This window comes from Coturnix japonica, chromosome 9 (genome assembly GCF_054131305.1).
Source record: "Coturnix japonica strain WE chromosome 9, WE-NBRP24, whole genome shotgun sequence".
Taxonomy (NCBI): domain Eukaryota; kingdom Metazoa; phylum Chordata; class Aves; order Galliformes; family Phasianidae; genus Coturnix; species Coturnix japonica.
Genome location: NC_140671.1, coordinates 6,867,173 through 6,891,445, shown reverse-complemented (window position 1 = coordinate 6,891,445; position 24,273 = coordinate 6,867,173). Strand labels below are relative to the sequence as shown.

Below are 24,273 nucleotides of genomic sequence, written 5' to 3'. Positions count from 1 at the left end.
TGCCGTTCCATTCTGTCCCATTCCATTCCGTGCCGTTCCATTCTGTCCCATTCCATTCCGTGCCGTTCCATTCCGTGCCGTTCCATTCTGTGCCGTCCCATTCTGTCCCATTCCATTCTGTGCCGTTCCATTCTGTCCCATTCCATTCTGTCCCATTCCATTCCGTGCCGTTCCATTCTGTGCCGTTCCATTCTGTGCCGTTCCATTCTGTGCCGTTCCATTCTGTCCCATTCCATTCTGTGCCGTTCCATTCTGTGCCGTTCCATTCTGTCCCATTCCATTCTGTCCCGTTCCATTCTGTGCCATTCCATTCTGTCCCATTCCATTCTGTTCCGTTCCGTGCCGTCCCACTGAGCTCCCGGCTGTTCTGCTCGGAGTCCGTGTCTTCTCCACTGCCTGTCTGTGTCTGTCCGCCCCGTAGCTTGGTTTGGTTCGGTTTGTTTCTGCATTGTGTGAATATATCGCTGAAGGTGAATGGGAAATGACGCTGTTATACAATGGAATTGCTGATGTATGTAGTGAAATTACAGGGTCATGGAATGGCTGAGGTTGGAGGGGAGCTCAGGGATCCCCCACCCCTGCCATGTGCTGCTGCACCCAGCTCGGGCTGCCCACCTTCCTCAATGACTTTTTGGTAGCATATGGTGTTTCATTGGAATCAGGAGAAGTAAATGCTGATGTCTTTGTTATCATGCTTTACTATAATGTGTGGCATCGTTCTGCAGGGCAGTAGTTAATAACTGCCTCAATGCTGTGTTCTCTCTCCCATGCTCTGCAGACTGTGTCAATGACGAGTACTGGTTTGGAAGAGACAAAAGCTGTGATTACAGTTTTTCTAAGCTCGGATTATCTGAGACTGGGTTTTACCAGAACTACAGCAAGAAGCACTTCCGAATATTCAGGGTAGGTGCTAAGAAGGTTGTTTCTTTCTCTGTGTATGGCCATAATTGAGAATGGTGAACCTTTGCTGGGATCTTATTGAACACAAGGTTTGCCATGTCCAGCCCGACTTATTTAACCAGGCACTGAGTGATGTTCCCTCTCCATGTTTATGAAGTACTCCATTGAGCCAACACTGCTGTCGTCCTTTTCTTCCCCATTGCTCTCTTTCTGATTTCTTTTTCTTCCCTGTTAGGAAACAGGACCAAAAAACTCCCACGTTGCCTACATTGAAGACCACAGCGCAAATGGAACGTTCATTAACAGAGAGCTCATTGGGAAGGGGAAGAGGCTGCCGCTGACTCATAACTCGGAAATCGCACTATGTATTCAGACTAACAAGGGTAAAATACACCGCGATGCATGCGGGCTCTTTGGGTGTCGTCAACCAGGAGGTTCTGTGTGCTGTGATCTGGATCTTGTTTGGTGAATACCATGTGGCTGCAGTAATAAGAACAGCCCTAAGTTTATCGCTGTGTTTGGCACATACCCAAGGTCTCACTTCTCAGGAATGAGATTTCCTGCCTAAAGCATCATTGCAGCATCAGCTGATGGGGTTTTTGTTTCTTCTTCTTGCTTTCCTATTTCCGTGCTGTTTCCAGCAGGCAGCATTTGCTCAGTTGTGTTGTTGACTGTTAACAGCTTGGGAAGTGTTATATAACCATTTTGAAGTAACAGGAGGATGCTCTCCACCCATCTCCCAGTGTTTGTCTTTTCTGACCTCACGGTGGATGACCAGCTGGTGTTTCCTAGAGAGCTCCGAGAGAAGTACATCATGTCCAAGACGTTGGGAAGGTAAGAATCCTTCTATCAGAAGCAGCACCTTTCATTTTGTTACTGCTTTCGGTACCTTGTGCTACCTGAGCACACTGTGCTGGGCTTTAATGAAGATGAAACACAAATGAGAAGTGGTCTCATTATCTATTACTTGGAATATCCAGAATCATAGGAGGGTTATCAGAGATACTTTAAAGCAATTGGTGGTGATTTCTGAATTAATTGCTCAAGATCTGAAACTATCTTACAACTACGTTTCTATTTACTTTACACGCAAGAATGTTTAAGTACGTTTGTAATTGGTTGAAATTGGGGTCTGACACCATTTGGTGCTTAAATACTATCGAATATTGTCTGAGATAGTTTTGTCCATCTGTTATATTGAGAGAGCTGGAAAGCTGCAGCCTCTAATTGCACGTAGTCTTAATGAGGTGAGAGCCTCCTGTTCACGTCAGCACGCTTCTTAGGCCGAGTTGGGAAGGTATCTGTAAGCATTAACACAGCTGTGCTTTCATGCTAGCGGTGCCTGTGGAGAAGTCAAACTGGCATTTGAGAAGAGCACTTGTAATAAAGTTGCAGTAAAGATCATCAACAAGCGGAAGTTTATGGCCAGTGGTGTTAGAGAGGCAGTAAGTACCTTTGCTTCTGTCTTTTGACCATCTTGCAGCTGTTCTCAGATACGGGCAGCCTTTATCTCTTACTCTCCAGTCCTCTCCAATTAAAGGGGGTTTTCTGACTTGATGTTTTCTATGTGTGATTTCTCGATGGCATTTGATATTACAGAGTATATATAACTGTGTAGCAAATGCTTGCTTTTATTCTTTGACCAAACTCTGTTAGGACTGATGCCTTATATACAAATAAGGGGGAGTGGGGAAGTCTCATGGGGTGTCATCTCCTAAAAAACATCAGAAAGTTACATTACAGGGAGGTCTGACCAGAGGCCTATAAGCTCAGCTAATTGTGTTGTATGTTCATCATAAGACTTGGTATGGTACAAAGCCTGCTGGGGAGGGCTTTCCATGTGCCTGCTTTCATAGCTGCTGGAGAAAGAGGAGCCATGGCTGGAACCTAACAGATATTCAAACAACTTCTGATCGATCAGTGCTATTTTATGTAAAGATACAGGATGAACTGTGAAGAAAAAATACAAATAGAGGTTGAAGGTGATTGAGAAAGGAGATACAGATTCTGCAGCTGTGGGTTCACTGAAGGTAAAACAGGTTAGACTAACCTTGTTAATTCTGCAGGATTATATGCAAGCTCAGTGAATGCTTCTCTAATTTCCAGTTGTACAGGTTCAGAGGAGGAAAATGCAGATGTTTTCAGATCAATCTGTTTAATTTCTCTAGCACAATGAAGAGTAATAGTGAGTAGCATTTAACTTCAGGGGTAGCTTATGTGGGAAACATCTTGAAGAGAGGCAGTTTGAAGGGCAGTGCTGATATCTGCTGGTCGAGATGAATTGTTTAAGTTGGATCTTAATTTCTGAAGTGTCTTATCCTAAAATATTGCTGTGTGACTCCATGTGGTATTTCATTCTTTTCACAGAGCCCAGCTTTTAACATCAACACAGAAATAGAGATTTTGAAGAAAATAGATCACGTGAGTGTCCCTGTACATTTATATTCATTTTGCTGTGTACTGCTTTGCTGACTTAGCATAATAATGATCGATTTTACCTGTGTAGAGAATGATGCATATAATTATTGCAGCCTAAATAAGTCTATTGAGGACGTTTCAGATTATTGTATCTTTGCTGATAGGAGGTTTTGAAGTCTTGAATAACTCAGATGTAAATTTGGGAAGGCACTTTGCAGAGGAGGTTCCAACCTCAACCATCACTGTGGGAGAAATCTCTCCTTGATGCAGCTTTGTACAGACTGCCAGATAACCAACATTAGACTCCACCAGCAGGTTTTTGAGTTGGATCCTTATCCCTCCAGCTCCCCTTCACCCAAAGGCTTTTATTCTCCTTCTGTTAAGTAGAAAGCTTGCACAGATTAATGGGCTCTTGGATATCAGGAAAATATTAGGGTTGTAGAGACTGATGACTGGAAAAAGGGTGACTGCTGAGCTGTAGGGGTGGCAAGAATTCAGTGTGTTTTGTACAGGGGGTGAAGTATAGGGGAGAAGACAACAGGCTGAATTCAAGTATTTGCCAAAGCCTGTTGGTTATGTAAGTGCTAATTTAGCTGCCATGGGGAAATGATACCAAAATAGGAAATTCAAGATGGTACGCGGTCGGTAACATTAGTTTTTACAAGTGATTCAACTTTTCAGTGTGTCCATCTGTGTTTCCTCTTTATTAGCCTTGCTTAATCAAGATCAAAAACTTCTTTGAAGCGGAGGATTACTACATTGTTTTGGAACTGTAAGTAACTGCTTTGAAAGTAAAGGCATTAAATGGCTTTCATAGCTATAAAGGATGTAAATAGTTCTGAATTCTGTTGTATGTGTGTTTTCTTCTTTTCCTTTTGCTGGCTTCAAGCGCTGTCTGAAGCCTCTGAAAAATCAGGAGCTGGGATAATCAGGGCAGTGATCACTTCTACACATTGAAGGCAATGAGTGCCTTGAGTAGACACCCACTGTGCTGATGTTGTGGGTTGGCTCTGCTTTGATTTTGAGCTGATAAGAGGATGTAAATCAGAAATCTTATAACTTCTTCCAGTGAAGACTTGAGAAGATTAGGCCTTAAGTCAGCAATGCCTGAGCAGTGTTCAGGGCATTGCTCATTCATATTCAGAATTGAAATATATTTTGGAGGCAAAAGAAATAATTTTGGTCTTGGTTTTGTGTAATGAGATGAAACTTTTGGAAGTAATATATTGACTCATTACCTACATCTGTTTTAGGATGGAAGGAGGAGAATTGTATGACAGAGTGTCAAGGCCAATCAAGATGAAAGAAGCTACCTGCAAGTTGTACTTTTATCAGATGCTGCTGGCTGTGAAGGTATATATAGTCATGAATTCTATCAAGGAATACACAGTGATGCATTTGCATGTCAATTAGATGATATTTTTTTTGTCCTTTGTCACTTCTGAAACATTCAGGTAATCAGTGCAGTGCTATTAACAAGTAATTTTAACAAGATTCTGTATTTCAATACAGCCAAATAGCATCCAAACTCTTATTCTTCAAAAAACAACCACCAGAGATTGAGGCAGTAATATAGACTGTGCTCACTAAGGCAGGATTATCACATGAGGCTTCCAGTAGTGTGTGAGCAAAGAGTTATCAGTACAGTAGCCTTCAAACAAATGGTGCTTAAGTGCTGTACTGTGCGTCCTGATGGAGCATTTTGGTCTTTGCAAACTGAAGTGTGGGCTTCTTTGGCTTTAAAAAAGGTCATGAGCTGTGTAGCTTTAAATGCATACACATCTCTTGAATAGCAATTTCAGTTGTCCTGACACTGCTATTTGAAAAACTGGAAATCTTAAAGAAGGATAATTGTCTGCTTTTCTTCATTTACAAATATATGTGTCTATCCAGTATCTTCATGACAATGGAATCATACACCGCGACCTGAAGCCAGAGAATGTGCTGCTTTCATCCTGTGAAGAGACGTGTCTGATAAAGGCAAGGAAACATACGTTTTTACTGTTCATGTAGAGATTTGGGAGTACTCCTTTCTGTGCTTCTCAGTATTGAGTTAAACATAGCATACACACACAGAATAGAGTTACTCATACAAGCTATGAAGTAACCTTTGAGGCTTTTCATGTGTTCACTTTAGTGGACTTTAGTTCTACCCATACATTTCTGTGAGATGACTGAGAAACTTTATTGTTTAACATGAAATTGAGTACAACTTTAAATGGGGAGACATCTTTAAAAATGAAATCTGTGATTGTGAATTTCAGAAAGCATTTTCCCCAATATCCAGGCTGTATGATGACAGCTATATGTGTTTTTTTCAGAGAGCATTAAGTAGATGTGCATGTCAAAATGATATGTTCAAGTATGCAAAAATACCTTTATTCTGAGGTTGCCCGTTCACGTCCAAATTTGAGAATACTTCGTGCTAGTTTGAAGTCTGACCCTCTGTCATATTTCTCCCTACTCATATTCTCCTCAATTGCTGCTTACTGACTTTAATAATGTTTGAGGTATATTCTGTTCATAGTCTTGTACTGGAACTGTGCCTTGGAAAGAAGAGACTTAATGTTACCTCCTATTGTGTACTGACGATATGGTATGTTCTAGTACAATCAGTCCTAATATGTAATGTGGTGTTACAATTTTTACATACAAGATTACAGATTTTGGACAATCCAAGATTCTTGGAGAAACTTCTCTTATGAAAACATTATGTGGTACTCCCACGTATCTTGCTCCTGAGGTTCTAAATTCACTTGGGACCGCTGGATACAGCCGAGCTGTGGACTGCTGGAGTTTAGGAGTTATTCTTTTTGTATGGTAAGATACTGCTTAGATGCCTTGGGCTTTCACTGAGATACGTGGCTCAAGATGTGGCAACTTCAGTATATTTAGTAGGAAGTGAAAGTGTGTTTAAAAATGTATATGTGTAAAATGACACTGTGCGACAAAACCTTTGTTGTTTGTTTTCTTCTCTTATATAGCTTGTGTGGATATCCACCATTTAGTGAGCAAAATACTCAGCTATCTCTGAAAGACCAAATCACTCGTGGGGAATACACATTCATCTCAAAAGAATGGAAACACGTATCCAACACGGGTATGACTCCTTTATATAGATAGCAGAACGTCTAGATCTTTTCTTTTGTTGTAGTTTCTGTTTTCTTTTAACTTCTTCTCAGTTTCCATTTCTGTGGTACACTGCATGTTGATATGGTTGCATTTTTTAAGTAGCTGATTGCTTAACTCTTATTATCTTATTATTATTAGCTCTGGATCTTGTGAAGAAGCTGCTGGTAGTGGATCCAAGCAAACGTTTTACGATAGAGGAAGCCTTAGAGCATCCCTGGCTTCAGGTAGGAATTGAGTCTATGAAGTACAGCCAAGCTGGGTTGTTCTGGGATCCTGATCCCTATTTGTAGGGAAGTAAGAAGTGAGGAGCATACTGTATGTCTGCAAATTGATCATTTATTTTGCTGGCATTGTGAATGACATATGGGGAAAAAAGAGCCATCAGATCCCAATCTGTAGAATGACATTAGCCCTGATGCTAATAGTCACAACTTTCCTGTTGAACAGCTTAAAACCAGAGGGAATGTTTTGAAGAGATCACTGCTATGAGCAAGATGACCATGCAGTACCTAGTTCTGTGCCAAGGATTTCCTTGCAGTGTACAGAGCAAACCTGCTTCTTTGCTGTCCCAACAAATGCTTTCTCTGCAGCACGGAGATTCTCATTTTTTCCTGTTCTCCTTATTTTAAATTCTTGCAAAGGCCCCAGCTATTCTTTATTGTTCTTGTTTTCTTGGCCACTGGCCCTGACAAGTCTTTGTTAGCTCTTACCCCCTCCCATGGCATGTATGTTTTCTCAGTTTTCTCAGTTCCATGTTCTTTTTCTACTGTTGTTGCTACTATTCCTAGTCTTGTAGCCTTGCTTGATGCTGTTTGGTGCCTTTTCCTACCATAAATTCCTCATTGCTTATTGTTTACATCAAATTAGACTTCTCCTTTGTCTGCCTTTGACAACGGAGATTCATGAGTACACCATAGGTACTCCACCTTGTCATGTGTGCACTGCAGGTAAGTTTTATCCTTCCAAATCATATAGTTCTGACAGAAAAAGGAATTATTTATTCCTGACTTCTCCAAAGTAACCACACTATGCTTAATTTTATGTCTGTTCAATTTTCTCTTTATTACTTCATCTAGCTGTAGATGTCCCGTTCATTACAAGGGAGTTGGACTGTGATCTCTGTAGCTTAACTAACTCGTAGAACTGTATCTCCTGTGACTTCGTATGCCATCTGCATAGGCTGAAGCAATGGAGAATCACTCACATCAGCAGCTGGTAGATACCGAGACAGAATATTCAGTTGGATAATTGTTTGTAGGCCAGTAACTTGTCTTAATTATACTGCTAGGCATCTAGAAATACTTTCCATGCTTCCTGGCTTTTACTGCTCTAGTTTTGCACATAATTTCTGCAGTGGGTTAATTGGCTGTAGCTTCTTATATTTTGATTATAATGCTGAGTAGGGTAAGTTATTGACAAACCATGATATACTGATTTTAAGAATCACTGAATATGCATTGTGGGAAAGAGTAAGTATATGACAGCGATTTACACAGGCTGAGGCTGAGATCTGTCAGTATGTGAAATGAAGCTGTTAGCGCCTTGATTATATATACTCTTTAGGGGCAGCTCTTACTGCTATGTTTGATTTTGAAGACAGGACAAGAAGTTTTATAAAGCGTGTTACCTGCAAACCTGAATGTCATCTAGCATTCAGGTGTCACTCTTTAAGCTGTTTCTCTTCATGGGCTGTTATTAAAAATGTCAGTTTTTTATAGGTGATATACTGCCTGCTTTGAGAGGTCAACATACAGTATGTTCAGTTCTAAATATCACAAACTTTGACTACTACCACCAGTAAAGCTTCTTGAGTCTTACGATCACAAGGAGTGAGAAGGAGCTACTAGCTCCCCACTCCCTCTTGTGTTGTTCTGTAAGTATTACCTCCAAAGTCTAGTATGAAAACACCCACAAGATGCATACTTAATGTGTACAGCATGTCAGCCCCCTCTAGCGATCCAGTGTCCACTAGAGAATGTTTCAGTTATTGTAAGCACACACGTTCTCCAAACAAAATGTAAATTTTACAGCTCAACTAAAAAAATATATAAAATAAAAACTGATGTTATGTAATTGGAAAACGTGACACTGGAAAAAAGACGAGTCCAAATTCTATTTAAAATAAATTGTATGTTCACATTGAAGCCTCTGTAGTGCTAAAGAACATATTTAAACCAAAAAAGGAGATACTGCAGTACTCTGTAGCTTAGAATAAGAACCCATTTCCCCTGCCTTCCACCCAAAAAAGGGTTACAATTTTTGGAGCCCACAGGAGTCATAGACAGCCCTTACTTCTCTTGTACCTCTGCCAGTGAATCTCTCATTCACTTTTTTCTGAGTTTCCCAATCTTTGCTGTGATGATAGAACGAAGTTATTACAGAACTTGTTATATTCAGGTAGTTGTTAAGAATAAATGTCTGTTTTTGGTTCTAGATCAGTTGTTCAGCTGGTGAACCTACAGTCACTGTTCAAATCTCAGCCAAAGGAAATGATCTAAGTTAAAATCACTATGAGCAGCATACTTCAGGTAGTCCCAGGAAAGGTTTCAGGACCTGATTTCAACTTTGGAAGTCTGATTTAGGGTTTGCAGGTAATCCATAGTAACCCATTCTAATAGAATTCCTGCAGAAGTTGCTGAAACTAGAGAATTAGGTTTTATTTTCAGAAGAGGAAGTATACTGTGTTAACTAAATGCCTTTTGCACGTGGAATTCCTTTTTCCCTGAGGTTGCCTGGTGTAGACCAAGGGCACCTCAGTCCCCGGCAGCTGAACCAGAATGAATCTGTGTGCTGTCTTTTTCTCTTGAAACACGTCTGGCTTTCTGTTAAACAGTAGGTTTTTCTAACTAATGGTCTGTGCTTTCCTACCTCATGCTGCCCTTTCCTCTACTAATGCTCCTACAGCCAGGCTACTTTATGCAGAAGCGTGACTAATAACATCCCTATGTCCACTTCTTTCCATTAGTAGCAGCTTCTGGCTTATCACTTCTGGTAGAGAATAAACTATATTATCCAGTAAACTTATTATGGTAGGGAACAGTGTAGCAATATGAATGGCCTATGGATAATAAATATTTGTTAACAATCATTTGGGTTTTTAAAAGTGAAACCTTCCATTGACAACCTCTAATATGCTCTGTGGATATAGGGTAGAGGTAATGGTGGGGTATTTTAAAAGTAAAAGTTGTTACTGTCATTTTAATATAGATGTTTTAGCTGGTTCTTCTCTACTTAGTGTATACAATAGATTGTTTAGGAGGAGGATGGTGGGTTGGAGATGTGATTAAAAACTACGTGTTGAGATAATGCTAAGCTGGTGGAAATGAAAATATTGTTAGAAATGTAAGACTATAAGCAAAATACTTGTTTTTCAAGAGCGAGGAACTTGATTTTGATTAAAGCAAAGTGCCAAGTCCTGATGAGGCCTCTCCTGATGAAACTGACCAGTGAATTATCTGCACAAGCTCCTAGCCCTGTATGTTTTGCTGTTTCAGTATTGTTATACTTCATTGTATGGTATTCTCATTTCAGCTTTTGCTTGACTGGTATTAGATAAGTAAGAATAAAGTCCGTGGGGAATAAAGCCGATGTTTCAAAGGACCAACGTCCTGATGATGTGTAACCTACTTGCTGCAAAAATAGTGTCTCCTAATTCCTTTTCTCAGTTGTGTTGTGTTAAGGATAAATTCACCACTTCCTTCACTGGGCCTGGTGTTGGAAACCTTAGAGAAGGAATTGTGACACTGTGCAGTGTTTTACAGCTCCCTGGAGCAGTCATTTCAGATCCTTTCTCCTAGCAATACATGCTTTATTTTTCTAACGGTGAGGAGAAGAGTTATATCCCTTTCTCTTTTATTTGTTCCACAATTGCTGGTCCACCTTAAACATTCCTCATAATAATTAAGGCTGATGGTTTGTTTTGTTTTGTTTTAACAGGATGAGGATATGAAAAATACATTTCAACAACTACTTGCTCAGACAGGTGCCACTATGAATCCACCACAAACATCAAAAATGGTATGAATGGTGGATTATGTGAAGATTAATACTTGGTGCCTATGCTAGATTTGAAAGTAAACCATAATAAGAACACGTAATCCTGATAATTTAATATAGAAGTGTACATTATGCCTTTATGTAGCAGTCTATTAATTCTTTCCTGCATTCTTGGTAGAAGAAGTTTACTTTTGTGCTTTGGCAAGATACTTTGAATGTAAAGAAACTGTCTCGTAGGCTTTAAAGGACTACCCATATATTCAAAGTTCTGTACGTGAACATGTCTGTTTGGATGGATTTTTATAATGTAAATGAATGTTTAATATTCAAAGGCAAATTCTGATGGCAGTGGAACTTAGTGGTATTGGTGATATTAATTACTAGACAGCAATTAGCATTGTTTTAAACAGCAGTCAAAGCAGGGAGCAACTGAGACAGAAAACGGAATAAGGGCAGTGTCTTACATGAGAAGGATCACTTACCATTAGATCACTGGAGAGAAACGCTCGTTAGTCATGCTGCTGTTTCAGTTACAGGAGGGAGACTTTATCCAACATCTGTAATTCTGTAGTAGACAAAACAGTCAAGCTCTGTCTTACCTGATTAATGTAGCCATCCTGCTGCATCTTTCTTTTAGCCGATTGCTATGAGAAAACGTCTCCATGAAAACGAGGATGAATCTGTCCCTTCGAAGCGTGTGGCTCCTTCTACGTCATTTCAGAAAATGAGGTGAAAAAGGGGACTTTTTTTGTTAATTATTGCTTTATTTTATGGAAAGCAGAATTTTTATTTTTGAAAATCCTATTGATGGAATAACGTTTGAAGATGCAATTGATTAAATAAAAACGACTTTGTAAGAATGAAGTAACTGCTGTGTATGCATGGGAATTTACATCAATAGTCATTCTGTAGTTCATCCATCTGTTTGATTCAAGAGGAATGTCAGATGTTTCTTCTTGAATGAAGATACAAAAAACCTTGAGGCTAATTTCATTCCCATCTACACTTCTGTGCTCTTCTGTTCCAGTTTCTAACTTAGGCTTAAAGGTATTGCTTAGTCTTCCCACCATAGCATTACCTGGCACAAAATGATATCTGTAACCTCCTCATGAAACCTAGAAATAGAAATCCACTATGAGGAGGGCTATGGTTAGAATAATTGTAATCCTTAAGATGCCTGTACTTGCTAACTGTTCTCTTCTTGAAAAGTGTGCACTGTTTTTATTTACCTTAGGATGGACTGAATAAGAAACGTGGTAACCATCTTCCTTACATCATTGGATAAGCTCCTGTAAGAGAAGAACAAGGAATTAAACTGTGGAACAATTTAAAATGTTCTTGTCTGTTAAGTGGAAAAGTTTTTGGACTGTACGCCAATTGCTAGAGGATATGAATTTAATTATTTAGTAAGAGGGAGCGATTTAATAACTTTGGCCTAAAATCACGCATGTTATGATTAGAGGCATTTACTGTAAATGGATTAGGAGAGAATAAAACCTAATCCATTACAAAACAAAGCACTGTCAAGTATAAATTAAGATAAGACACAAGGCAAGTTTTTCCCCTTTGTGCTTGTTGCAGACAGAGATCATATGCGTTATGAGATACTTGCATCTATCATTGTGAATGGTGAGGAGGCAGTAATCGCATAAACACTTTGCATGCTCATTTCATGAGGGCCTGCAGCAGAAGTGGTGTCACAGCCTGATACAGTGATGGAGCACCTGGCAGGAAGGCAGGGCCAACCCAGGGGAGTTCAGGTGCATGCAATGTACCTTCAGTAACTGGAAGGGGTGGAACCAGGATTCAACCCTTCTCAGACCTCATTTAAGGGTTGGCAGTGGAGGTGTGGGTATCTTGCAGGAGAACCCTGCCTACCTGAATTTTTCCCAAGGTAAGAAACTTTTTTTCCCTTGTTTTTGTGTCTTTGGTTGCTGCATTTGGGATCATTTTCATTTCTATAGCCTGGGGTTGTGCTACTTTGCTATTACTGCTGTGCTTTCCATTGTATTATAGTATTACAAGGCCACAAAAAAATGATCCAAGGAATGGAACACCTGCCCTGTAAGAACAGGCCAAGAGAAGAGAAGGCTGGGGAAGGAGCTGAGGATGAGCATTCAGTATCTAAAGCAGCTGTAAGAAAGAAGGAACTGACCCTTTAGAATACATTCTGATAGGACAAGGGGAAATGGTTTCAAACTAAAAGAGAGGAGATTTAGATTGGATATAAGGAAGAAGTTTTACACTAAGGGCACTGCAGATAGTGGGTACGGATGGCCTTCAGTGGTTCCTTCCAGCTCCAACCATTCAATTTCTTTCAACTTGCAGAGCCTGCAGCATTTGGAAGTCTCTGGGTTGGGTGCTGGTTCCATAAGTGTTAGGTGCTGGTTCCATAAGTCTGTTGAGTGCATGTTCCTGTGCTTGGTGAGAACAGTGTCGTGGTTCGCAGGTAACTGTCCCTGAATCCTCAACAGGTGTGCTGTGGAATACCACTCATCCTAAAGCATTGCTGAGGCTTCTGCTGCCTTTAGGAGATGGGTTTTCTGCCTTCACGGCAGTACAGCGACTTTCGGTCTATGTTTTTTGTGAGGATGGAGCTCGGGGTTATGCACATGGTGGCTGTGGGCAGGCCGCCCGCTTACCTTCAGCTCCGGCGGGACGGAGCGGTACCGGAGCTCCGGCCGGGAGCGGGGCAGGACGTCCGGCCTCGTTGCCGTCGGGCGGGGGGCGGCCGGGGTCCGAGCGGAGCCCAGCCCCGGGGGCGGGGCCGGGGGGCAGTGCGGTTTCCTCAGAGCCGGGGCCCGGAACGTGGCGCCGTGGGCCGGGCGGGAGGAGCGGGATCGGTCCGGCGAGGGGCGGCGGCGGCGACGGCGGCAGCCCCCAGAGGAGGCGGCGGAGGAGGAGGAGGGGCCGGAGCGCGATGGAGCAACAGGCGGCGCCGCCCGCCCCGCCGGGGGCCGCAGCGGGGGGCAGGGGGAGGCGGCGGCGGGAGCGGGACGCGGAGCCTCCACGGGTGAGTGGCGGCGGGGCGGCCCCAGGGCCGGGCGGGAAGAGAACCGGCCGTTCGAGCTCACGGGGGGCGGCGGGAGAAGTTACGGAGCGCGGGCGGGCCGAGTCCTCAGGCCGGATCCCGCGGGGGGAGCGCAGGCCCCGCGGAGGTGAGGAGCGGGGCAGGGCGGGGCGGATCCCCGGGCGGGCCGCGGACGTGCCGAGGGAGATGCGGGAACCACCGCGGGGCTCTATCGGGGCGGGCCGATTTTCTTCACGGGACTTTGTGAGGGACTGAGAGCGGCCCCTGCCCTGCCCCGCTGTGCGGTGCCTGCGCTGCTTCTCACGTGCGGACCGTTATTTCTCTGTGCGTGGTTTTGCTCGTAGCTCGTTGGAGCGTCCTTCTGTGTGGAGGAGAGCACGAGTAGCAGCGTGACGTACGTAGCACCGTGGGCTCCAGGATGAGCAAAAAGCGAATCTATTTTGTTAAAAGTGTGAAATATCTTTTTGGTGTGTCAGACACGTTCCTGTAGCACGGTGGGTCATAGAATCATAGAATGGTTTGAGTTGGAAGGGACCCTTGAAGGCCCACAGGGACACCCACAGCTCCATCAGTGCTCACAGCCCCATCCCTGACTGTGGGTGTCTGCAGGGATGGGGCACCTCCACCTCTCTGTGCATCACTGCCCTCGGTGTAAGAACTTTGTTATGTGCAGTCTGATCTCACCTTTTAGTTTGCAACTATTTCCCTATCACACAGACCACACAGATATAGAGACACACTCATCTCCCTTATTCTTCTGCCCGCACTACTTTGGATGCAGTTCATGATACACTTGGCTTTCTGGGCTGTGAGGGTGCTTTGCTGGCACACATCAGCTGCCATCCACTATTAGTACCACCACGTCCTTTTCAGCGGGGCTGTGCTTCACTGTTACATCCCTCAGCTTGTACTGATGGTAGGGTTTGCCATAACCCAGGTGCAGGCTGTGCACTTGGATTTGCAAACATCATGAGGTTCACCTGGGCTTACTGCTTAGACTGTCTAGATCTCTCTGGATTGCAACCTGTCCCTCGTGTGTGTTGGCCACACCACACAGCTTGGTGTCATCCAGAAGCTTGATCCTACTGGTGTCATCAATGAAGGTGTTTAAGAGCACTGGAGCCTGTTCTGACCCCTGAGGGACACTGCTTGTCTCTGATCTCCATCCGAACATTGAACCATTAACCACTGCTCTCTGGGCACAATCTCACAACCGCTTCCTCATTCATTCAACAGCTTATCCATCAAACTAGTTTGATGTCTTAGCAACATCAACAGCCAGTGTTTCTGGTTGTCCCCAGTAAGCTGAGAGCTGGTGTGTCTGAGTTTCTATGGCAAGTTGTCCTTCTTCTTCTTCGTTAGGAGCAGTTCACGTTTGCCCTTGGATGTCTTTCACTTCTAGTGGAGATATTACACCATCTTAGGTGACGCCGTCCCTTTTGTGCTTTCTTCTGAAGCTGAGCAGGTGTTAATGAAATCTTTTATAGCTGCTTTGAAAATTGCTTTTTCATAAATGTAGCTTAAATATTGAAAAGCTTGTAGGTTTGAAAATCGCTTTATTTCTTTAGTCTGCCGTAAAGGCACAGATGTGTGCTTTGTGAGAAGTTATACTTGTGTACCTGATTGTGAGAGCATCATTTAAGGTTGTTACGGCTCATACTCTGTGCTGTCTAAGCCTCAGTGTTCTAGAGATGAAATCCATTACTGTAACAGTATCGATCTGTGCATATACTAGTGCTCTGTATATCAGTCATGCCTTGTTTTCTGTCTTCTTACAGTATTTTGGCATCTTAACCCTCTTGACTGAAGCTAAAAACCTCTTGTTTGTCTCTTGTGTGTTCTTTCTTCCTTGCCTAGATACCAGTTATTCCCATTCCTTCTGAGCAGGTCTTTAAAGGTGGGGGGATGCTGTAATGATACTGAAGGTGAAGCAGCTACCTGCCTGTTCAGTTTAGTTTTTAGTAGACTTTTCTCTTACAGTAATGGTAAATCTGTTCAGTAGTAATAGTGTCTGGGTCCCCATCTGTGGCTCTGAGCACATGCAGGAATGGGGCACCCACAGCTCTGGGCTGCCTGTGTCAAGGCCTCAGTGCTCTCATGATGATGAATTTCCTCCTAATTTCTCATCTAAATCTCCTCTCTCTTTAGTTTAAAGCCATTTTCCCTTGTCCTGGCACATCAGACTATGTAAAAAGTCACTTTCCATGTCGTTTATGAGCTCCAGGTCCCTCTGGATGACGTCTCTCCCTTCCATCCTATCGGCTGTACCACTCAACTTGGTGCCATCTGCAAACTTTCTGTTGGTGCACCTGGTCTCATTGTCAATGTCATTGATAGAGATGGTAGGGTGCTGGTCCAAAGGCAGAGCCATGGAGACACCACTTGTACTGCATCCGCCTGGACATGGAGTTGCTCACCACAACCTTCTGCTGTGGCCGTCCAACCAATTCCTAACCCGCATCAGGGGCCTCTCAGAGGTGCCTTACTTTTATGTGACATTCATCAGCCTTCCTTTGTCAACTCATGCAAACTGTCTTCTCTTTAGGTCTCATGTTAAAGGTTATACAGTCTTTATCCTGTCCCGTCCTTGCAGCTTCTCAGCTCGTGGTAAACTGACCACATGATGAAGTTTGTGGTGATGTACACTTACAAATGTGAGTTATTGCACTGATTGGTGTAAAGAGAAGTGTTCTGCTCAGATCCTTGTGCTACTGCTGCAAGTAGAGAGTTCTCCTGCTTGTACCTGAACTTGGTTGAAGAGCAGATAAGTGTGTGGGTGCCTTTGAAGATGAGCTACATATGGGGCTAATATTCACAGGTGCGGAAATTTGCTTTTTATGGTGTTATACTTAATAATAAATAAATACAAGGTTCAAGCTACATACTATCCAGAATACTATATAAGGGGCAACTGCACAAATGAAAGGAAGAAAGTTGGGTTAGTTCTGCTGTATGGGGAAGAAATGGAATGGAGATTTGGGGTGAATAGGGTGGATATTAGGAAAAATATTTTCATGATGATAATCATGAACCAATTGAATGGAATTGCCCAAGGCAAGTATGGAATCACCTTGAGTAGAAACAGTTTGGACAAACACCTGTCAGAAAAGTTTGATTAGGAAGGAAAAGGTCATAAGGAAGGTATCGCTGGTTTCAAATGTAATGCTTTTGTTGTTATTGTTTGACTTGGGGAAAAAAAAAGACAGACTATTTTTGATGCTTAAGCCAGAATGCCAATTTGCAGTTTGCTTCCCCTTCCACCTAAAAATATGACACAGCTGACTCTGGTAATGTATTTAAGCCCTGTGATTGTGTTGTGGTAACAACATGTGATACTCTTAACCTTTTTCTGTCTGCTGAACTGAAAATGGATAATACCGGTTTCAATTGTAGCAGTGTCTGATCCTTTCATGACTGTTTCCAGGCACGTTATGTTTCTGTATGTACGTGTTGCCAAGTACAGTTACTGCATAATTTACAGGGGTCTTTTTGTCAGAGTTGTACAGAGGTATCGCTGCTGAGTTTTTTAGGCTCTTTGAGAGATGGTAGGGAATACATGACAAAACCAGTTATTGGCTGCTAATGACTGGTTGAGGAAAATAAGGAATGTTGAAAACGAAGCGTGGAATCAACAGAACTAGAACTTTACATCTTTAGAGTTTTTAATTTAAAAGCCTTAAGCCCATTTTTCCTTATTTTTTGCTTGAATTCAGCAGTTCAGGAAGTGGCTCTGCAGCCAACAGGCTGTTGATAATATAAACTGTGTGCCCTGCTAATTTGTGTGAGTATGCCTAGACTCATTCTTCTCTTCTGATTTATGAGCAATTTGCAGCCTGCATTTGTACTGGTTTGTGAGCTGCTGTGCCAGTGTCAGTTCTTTGGTTTTAGTAGAATTTATACATTCTTCTACTGTCTGTGCGTACACTTGCTTCTCTGTGATCTATTGGACTTTGGATATACCAGCATCATCTCATCGTTCATGCCTGCTATGCATTCTGGTTATCTTCTTTACCTTGGGACTGTGGTGGACATTGTAGAATCCAGTAATGTAGGTGAACAGAAAATGCTGGTGAATATATAGACTTCAGAATACTAAACCAGACAGCTTATGCCTGAAACAAGCAGTGTCTGGAAGATAACATTGATACAGAACATGATGCTTTCTAAAGCTCTTTATTGTTGCTTATGTACCAAGAAAATATTAAGTAATTTTTTAAGAATGTGATTCTGAATTTAGAATTTATTATACATTAATGCTGATGGCTTCAATTTCTGCTATGGGGTCTCATATTTTGATGTTTTTCTTCTGTTTGTTTTTTCTTTTGTTACCATTCTTATAATTAGTGTGGAATTATCATTCTCATTAGTGTGGAATTCCTCCTTTCCCCCGCAGATTTCTTTCTTTGGATCAAAAACTGTTGGAAGAAGAAGTCCTGACAGCCCCATGTTGAGCAAAGCTGAATTTGTTGAGAAAGTTCGACAGAGCAACCAGGCTTGCCACGATGGGGACTTCCATACAGCGATTGTGTTGTACAACGAGGCCCTGGGAGTTGATCCTCAGAACTGCATTCTGTACAGTAACAGGTCAGCAGCCTACATGAAAATCCAGCAGTACGACAAGGCCCTGGATGATGCCATCAAAGCAAGACTTCTAAATCCTAAGTGGCCAAAGGTAGGAAAGTCTATTACTCTATCAAGAGGAACTCCATCAGGATTATTTCTCACACTAATAGCGTAGAAACTGCAAATATTTCTGGGTTAGCAGCTGCTTTTACTAAAAGCTCTAGATGATAATCTTTTTGAGTTCAGAAGTTGTTTAACTTGAATTTCCTGCTGGATATTAAACTTTTTTTGTGTGAGGTGTAATACTGTCTTACTACTTTAAACCAGCATCATTTCTGAGATGTGAAGACCAGTCATCTTTTAACAGTTAGCTAAAAGTTGCATCGAGGAGCATTTTGTTGCAATGTAGCATGGAGGTCATTAGTAATAATGGAGCAATAAAATCTTTACAGCAGTGTTCAAAGAGGTTTTGTGTATGTGATGGATAAACGTTTTAATAAATGTGCACCTTGGCATACTTGGCAAGGTCTGATCTGACTATGCAAGGAAACGTTTTGTAAGGAGTAGATGGTGTTGATTACCTGTTCCTTCCGGGATTGTTTCCCACAGGCTGATTTTGATTGCTTCAGTGACTCTGGCTGTTGTCTAGCTCAGGGCCTGCCCTCTACATGCTAATCATCTTAATAGAATGTACTCCAGATTGCATTTTCCTGTCTGTTGCTCACGTAGACTTACCAGTCACTTTAGTTAATGATGCAATTTAAGACCAGATTTATCATCTAGCTTCCTCTCCTCTATTGTTAATATAATGGTATCCTTTCTAGTTAGAACTGTTCCTAGATAAATGTGTATGGTTTGAGGATTCAGTCCTGTGAAAGCTTCTTTTTCTGCAGCTCTGGAGACATCACCTTACTAACTGCGGTACGTGTCTGCCTCAGAAGGAATGACAGGGTTTGCAACGTATGAACATGCTTAAAGACAAAGGAGAAATGTTATCTTTTCATCAGTACAATCTATTCACAGCATCACTTTTGTCTCAGCCTTTGGTCATGGACATGCTGTGACAGCTTGTCTGCTAGGCAGGGCTTCCTGCGGTGGTTCCCTTACCAGCAGAGAGAGGATCCAGCAGGGACTTTAATTTGATGGATACTTCTGAAGGAGAAGAGACTGACATGCCTCCCCCCCCCCCCAGTCTTTTGCTCAAAATTGGATATCTCATTTATGGAATATATGAAGTCTGAAGTGTAGTTTTACACCAGAAAACTGCTTTAAAAGTGTTACCGAAAGTGTTTCCTAAAGCTCTGCCTGCTCACAGTCACAAAAAGAAGAATGTGGCCCAGGGAAAGAGCTTCAGACCTGAAATACTGTGTCTGTTGGTGAGAGTTTCCTGTTTAAAGAATATTCATTGTAATTCTGTTTCCATACAATACCAGTAAGGACAAGGGAGGTGTCTAGAAAGATCAGGTGAATGTTGTGTTAGAAGTGCACCCCTGCTCATGCTGAAACCCACAGCTATCAGCTAAACTCTGCTAATTTCTGAGGCTGATACCTGGGACAGGGCGGTTCTGTCTGCTTGCAGCACAGCAGCTGCAGCAGTTGTCTTAGCATTACTAACAGTCAGTGCAAAATATAAACACTGAGGAACTGTGATTACCCCTGTGAGATGATGCTTTGTCTGCTGGAATCCTGCATCTCTCTGAAATGAATTATATTTTACAGATATTTTAATGCGTGGGGTTTGGGGTTTTTTTGTGCATTTCTCTGGAACCGCTGCTAAAGCAGAGGGATTTGATGTTTGTGGTAGCTGGAGCTCTTGGGCAACTCTCCTTCCGTTATAGAAAAGTCACAGAGGAGTCTTTGTTTCTTTTTTTATTTAGTTAAAGAACAGAAATACGAATGAGCTTTCTGGCTGAAATAGAAAACAACTTTTGGTCAGATGAAGCAGAGGTGATGTTGTGTGCTCCTGGTTCCCGAGTTGTTTGCTGGTTTGGCTTTTGGATTTTTGTTTGTTTTTTGTTTTTCTTTTTAATCCGTCTTCCTATTTTACTGGTAAATAAATGGGGTGGCTTCCCTTTCTTCCACGTACAGCTCCTCTCCTCTGAGATTGCTTTGTGAAATGCCACTCTTCTGTGTTTTGGTGGTAACAGAAGGAATGCTAGGTAACACTGGTGTGCTTCCTCAACTGTTTCTGATTACTGAGAGCTGTTCTTACCCAGCTGAAGTGCTTTGGAAGTCACAGCAGAGATGAGAGATCCTGGGAAGGAGGCAGTTAAATCTGTGTGGTATGTTTTCCTCATTTAAACACAGTTTGTTTTAAGCCATGTGTTTGTGTTTTTATTACACAATTCTCAGATTAAAAAAAAAAAAAGGGAAAATGTACTTTGAGGATTTATTAACTACTCTGATGTCTTTTGAGCACAGAAATTTCAGGTTGGATTGGATATAGAAATAGAAAATAGATGATGGTGCTTGTGAGGTTCTTGGAGATCTTGGTGCAGGGTTGGTAGCCACACTCGCTTGATGGTGGTGTCTCTTAGTAGCTGGACTTCTTGGGCACAGCTTGTCAGTGGGAAGCAGCAGGAGGGCACTGTCTGAAGCTGAAAAATTTTGTTGCATGTTTCAATATCAAAAGCTCCTTTATAATTGTTTTAAAAATCTATTTGGATGTACCTGGGAGAGTTTGAAGTTTACACACCTAAAACCCCAATCCATATTGCTGATTAGCCAGAAGAGGGAGCTTAACAGATCTGGCTTGTAATTTCTTTGGAAAATCCTGAGTTTGAAATACTGAACTTTTTACTTAGGCAGCAGAAAAATGAATGATTTTTGAAACCAGGTATTCTGAGATTAAAGTTACTAGATGTGTGCTTCTTTATCATCCTTTATCTTGATATAGGTTTTGTTATGTAAAAATATATTGATTTATTTTTGTCACCAGCATCCGCAGAGCTCATGGGGGAATATCACAGCTGAGATCTTGCATGTGTTTGGAATAAATGTATTCCCGCTCTGTAATCAAGCCAGTGCATTAAGCTGATCCATACTTCAGAGGATGGTAAACAAAACCAAAAAGTATTATGAACTAAAGCTGTGAAATGAGACGGCACAGAAAGCAGGAAGGTGTTTGTTCTTGCTTTCAAACACAGTTATGCATCACTCTGGATTTTCATACAGCTTTTATTTCTATTCAGGGCCCTGAGTTAATTCAAGCTTTGGTGCTTCCCCACTTCCAGTCCTCCCAAGGTATTATTTGTGAGGTCATGGCAATAGGAATTGGTTTAGAATACTGTGAAGTCTGGGCAGTGTTTCTCTAATGCGACATAACTTTGCTTCCTGTTGTTCTGCACCATTGGGACACCCTGTGCTGTATGCCCAGATGAGCTCTTAGAGGTATATACTCCCATTACAATCATCTTCTTCTGAACTTAATAGAAAATAAGAGGCTGTATTACAAAAAGCTGTGCCTGAAAGTCTTTCTTTTAACAGAGCTCGCCTCCCCTACCCTTTAAATAAGTCTTCTAAACATTAGTTGTTTATTAATAAGCAAGTATATTTATACAAATACATCTGCTTATCTACTGCAACTCTAAACCAAACATGGGTAATGAGTATATGATTACAGTAAGAAATACTCTGCAACAGATCAGAGTGACTTAGTGTGGGTCTCATTAGGTGGCTGTGCTGTGTTTTTTCCACCACCACGTGAAACTAACGTTTGCAGGGTTTGTTTGGCAGGATGGCTCATCAGTTCTGCTATTCAAAATATTTTGTGTAACTGTCATTGAGAAGTTCAAAGATAAAAGGGTGTTTCAGGAATTAAATTATATTTTGGGAATACCCTACAGGCAAATCAGATCAGGCTCATTTAGCTCTTTTGATTTCCTGCCAAGCAGTTCTCTTTGTTTTGCTGTTGATCTGGCTCCTAGCAAAGTTCTATTCAGTTGTGCAGGCTTGCGTGGCTGTGAAGAGAATCCTTGGCATAGTGAGCAAAAATGAGGGATACGTTCTACAAATGACGTCTGAACAGTCTCTTGGTTCTTGCTGATGTTTTGGATGTTAGGTTTTGTTTGGTTTTTGTCCTCAAATTACTGGAAAAATATACTGTGGCTTAAATGGTTTAAATTTGGGTCTAATTCTATGTTAAAGTGTAGGTTTCAGTAACTGTTGCAAACTCATGCCTCAGATATGGAGAAATAGCTGGTCTCAGTGTGATGAGCTCATGGCTGGAAGCAGCCTTCCCAGCAGGGGAATAAAGCATCTACCTAAGGAACTACAGCTTGAGGGCAGAGCTGATAATCCCTTTGACTTTGAGGAGAAACAGGTCCTTTCAGAAGTGGAAATAAAATATGATTTGTTAGATTTGAATGTATTTGGCTACAAGGGTGTTCATAACCATAATGTTCAGGCAGGAACTACAAAGAGGAATGTTTTCAGCACTCTAAGGGTTATCTTGATTCTGTTTCTTTGTGTGAGTAGAGGTGTGCCAACTGAATGGTTTATAGTGCTGTGCTGTTTGATGCCCTAGATGCTGGTGTTTGAGTGCTGCTGTTCCATGATGGGTTGTTTAATGAGAGGGGGCTGAGTTAGCTAACAGGTCTGATAAACCAAGTATTAGCAATGGTCTGCGATGATATGCAGCTACTAAAGCAGCAGGCTGGGTCAGAATGTTGTTCCTCCAAACTGGCATTTTTTCCATGTCATACCGTTTTTGAGTTGCTACAGCTTTTAGAGAATGGGTGAGAACTCTGAAGACTTTAACTGATGCAAAAGGAGTGCTCCACACATGTATAAACTAAAAGTAACTAGAATGAATGACTCCCATTTTACATCAGTGCAAGTTTCTCTTACTGATCTTTGTCCATTTCTTTTGCTTTGTTTAAAAACATGCAGATGATGAAGAAATCTGAAAGGCAGAACAGAGAGGGGAGAGGATTTTGAGCCATGAGGCCTTTGGGTATGAAATGCCAGGAGGGTTTTAGAAGTTGTCGTGTAACTGTGAGGGAATTCAGTGAAATAGCTTGCATGGGTATTAATTCACTCCAGCTGTTAATCGTGTGATCAGACCTGTTAAGAAAGCGAAGGGACGTTTGCTCATCCTCTTGTACTTCTAACTGCTTGTATATCTTTAGAAACTTACCCACATGTGCTGTAGTAATCCATAACAACCTAAAATTTTCTCCAAGAATTGCAAGTAAAATGCCCATCCTCCCTTGTGTGTAGAACTTCTAAGAAAAGAATGTGACTTGACCACATAATGTTTCTCATGAATAGGCCTCTTGTTTTTAATTTGATGAGCAAGGAACTTTCCAGTCCTGTTCTCCTGCTTACAATCTGTCCTTAATTTACAGAAAGATGCATTCCAGTTTTTCAAGCATAAAACTGTTGAGCAGATTTTTTTTGGCTTTAGTAGTACTCGATGTGTTACGTTATCCTGAGACTTGTGCGTTTGTTGCTGTCTTTCTGTGTCACAGAATCACAGCAGAGTTGAAGCTGGAAGGGGCCCCAGAAGGTCATCTAGCCCTACCCCTACTGCTTGAAGGCAGGTCCAGCTACAGCAAGTTGTCCAGGACGTTGCCCACTTGGGTTCTGAGTATCTCTAAGGATGGTGTCTCTGCAGCTTGTCTTTTCCAGTATTTGACCAGCTTCACACACCAAAAAAATGGTCTTAAAAAGAGTTTCTCATGTTGAAGTTTGTACCCTTTGCATCTAGTCTGTTTGCTGGGAGCCATTGAGAAAAGCCCAGTTCCGTTTCCTTATTGTTGGGTGCTCATATACATTAGTAAGGTTCAGTCTTCTACTGTGCCTTCTCTAGGTTTAACAACAGAATCACCTCTGCTTGCATGACCATGAAGCCTGTCCCTCAATCATCTTTGAGGCCTTTTTACTAGTTGTGGTTCTGTTTGTCTCTCTTTCTTTCTTATACCCAGAATTGGTCGCAGCATTCTGCATATGTTCTTTTCTCATATACTTTATATAGATTTACTTGTTAGGTTTATTTGTTGTAGTTGCTGTATGCAGTGCCTTCTTCCCATCCTTTTCCTTTTTGAGCAATCCATTTTTTTGCTAATTACATTAAAGCATTTGTACTTGTGGGTTTGTTGTTTTTAACTTTATGTCCTTGTTGGGATGTATGTCCAAATTGATCGAGCATGGCTTTTATTGTTACTATCAACTTTCAGTTATCTCAACTTTCTTCTCTCCTATTCCTCCCATTCTTAGTGCTGCTTTTCGAT

The 24,273-nt window shown here is 41.8% G+C and overlaps 2 protein-coding genes and 1 long non-coding RNA gene across 6 annotated transcripts in view; 2 read left to right on the top strand and 1 right to left on the bottom strand.

Moving 5' to 3' along the window:
- Positions 1-1,680: 1,680 nt before the first annotated feature.
- LOC107321234 (uncharacterized) lies at positions 1,681-11,716 on the bottom strand. Its single transcript, XR_014949140.1, has 3 exons — positions 11,676-11,716; positions 10,929-11,011; positions 1,681-1,818 (listed from the first exon to the last, which is right to left on the bottom strand). It is a non-coding gene; the product is annotated as an uncharacterized LOC107321234 (long non-coding RNA).
- Positions 5,888-11,779, top strand: CHEK2 (checkpoint kinase 2). Its single transcript, XM_015877939.3, has 6 exons — positions 5,888-6,138; positions 6,303-6,418; positions 6,589-6,674; positions 10,387-10,467; positions 11,084-11,175; positions 11,681-11,779. Exons 1-6 carry the CDS (start codon positions 6,020-6,022, stop codon positions 11,688-11,690), a joined length of 504 nt encoding a protein of 167 aa, XP_015733425.2. The 5' UTR covers positions 5,888-6,019; the 3' UTR covers positions 11,691-11,779.
- Positions 11,780-13,229: 1,450 nt separating this feature from the next.
- The window catches only part of TTC28 (tetratricopeptide repeat domain 28), a 118,222-nt gene continuing 107,178 nt past the window's right edge, over positions 13,230-24,273 (top strand). For all 4 annotated transcript variants that reach the window (XM_032447826.2, XM_015877937.3, XM_085555991.1 and 1 more), the window contains exons 1-2: positions 13,230-13,459; positions 17,871-18,149. In XM_032447826.2, coding sequence (XP_032303717.2) covers positions 13,367-13,459; positions 17,871-18,149 — 372 coding nt within the window. In that variant the 5' untranslated portion in view covers positions 13,230-13,366. The remainder of the gene's footprint in view (positions 13,460-17,870; positions 18,150-24,273) is intronic.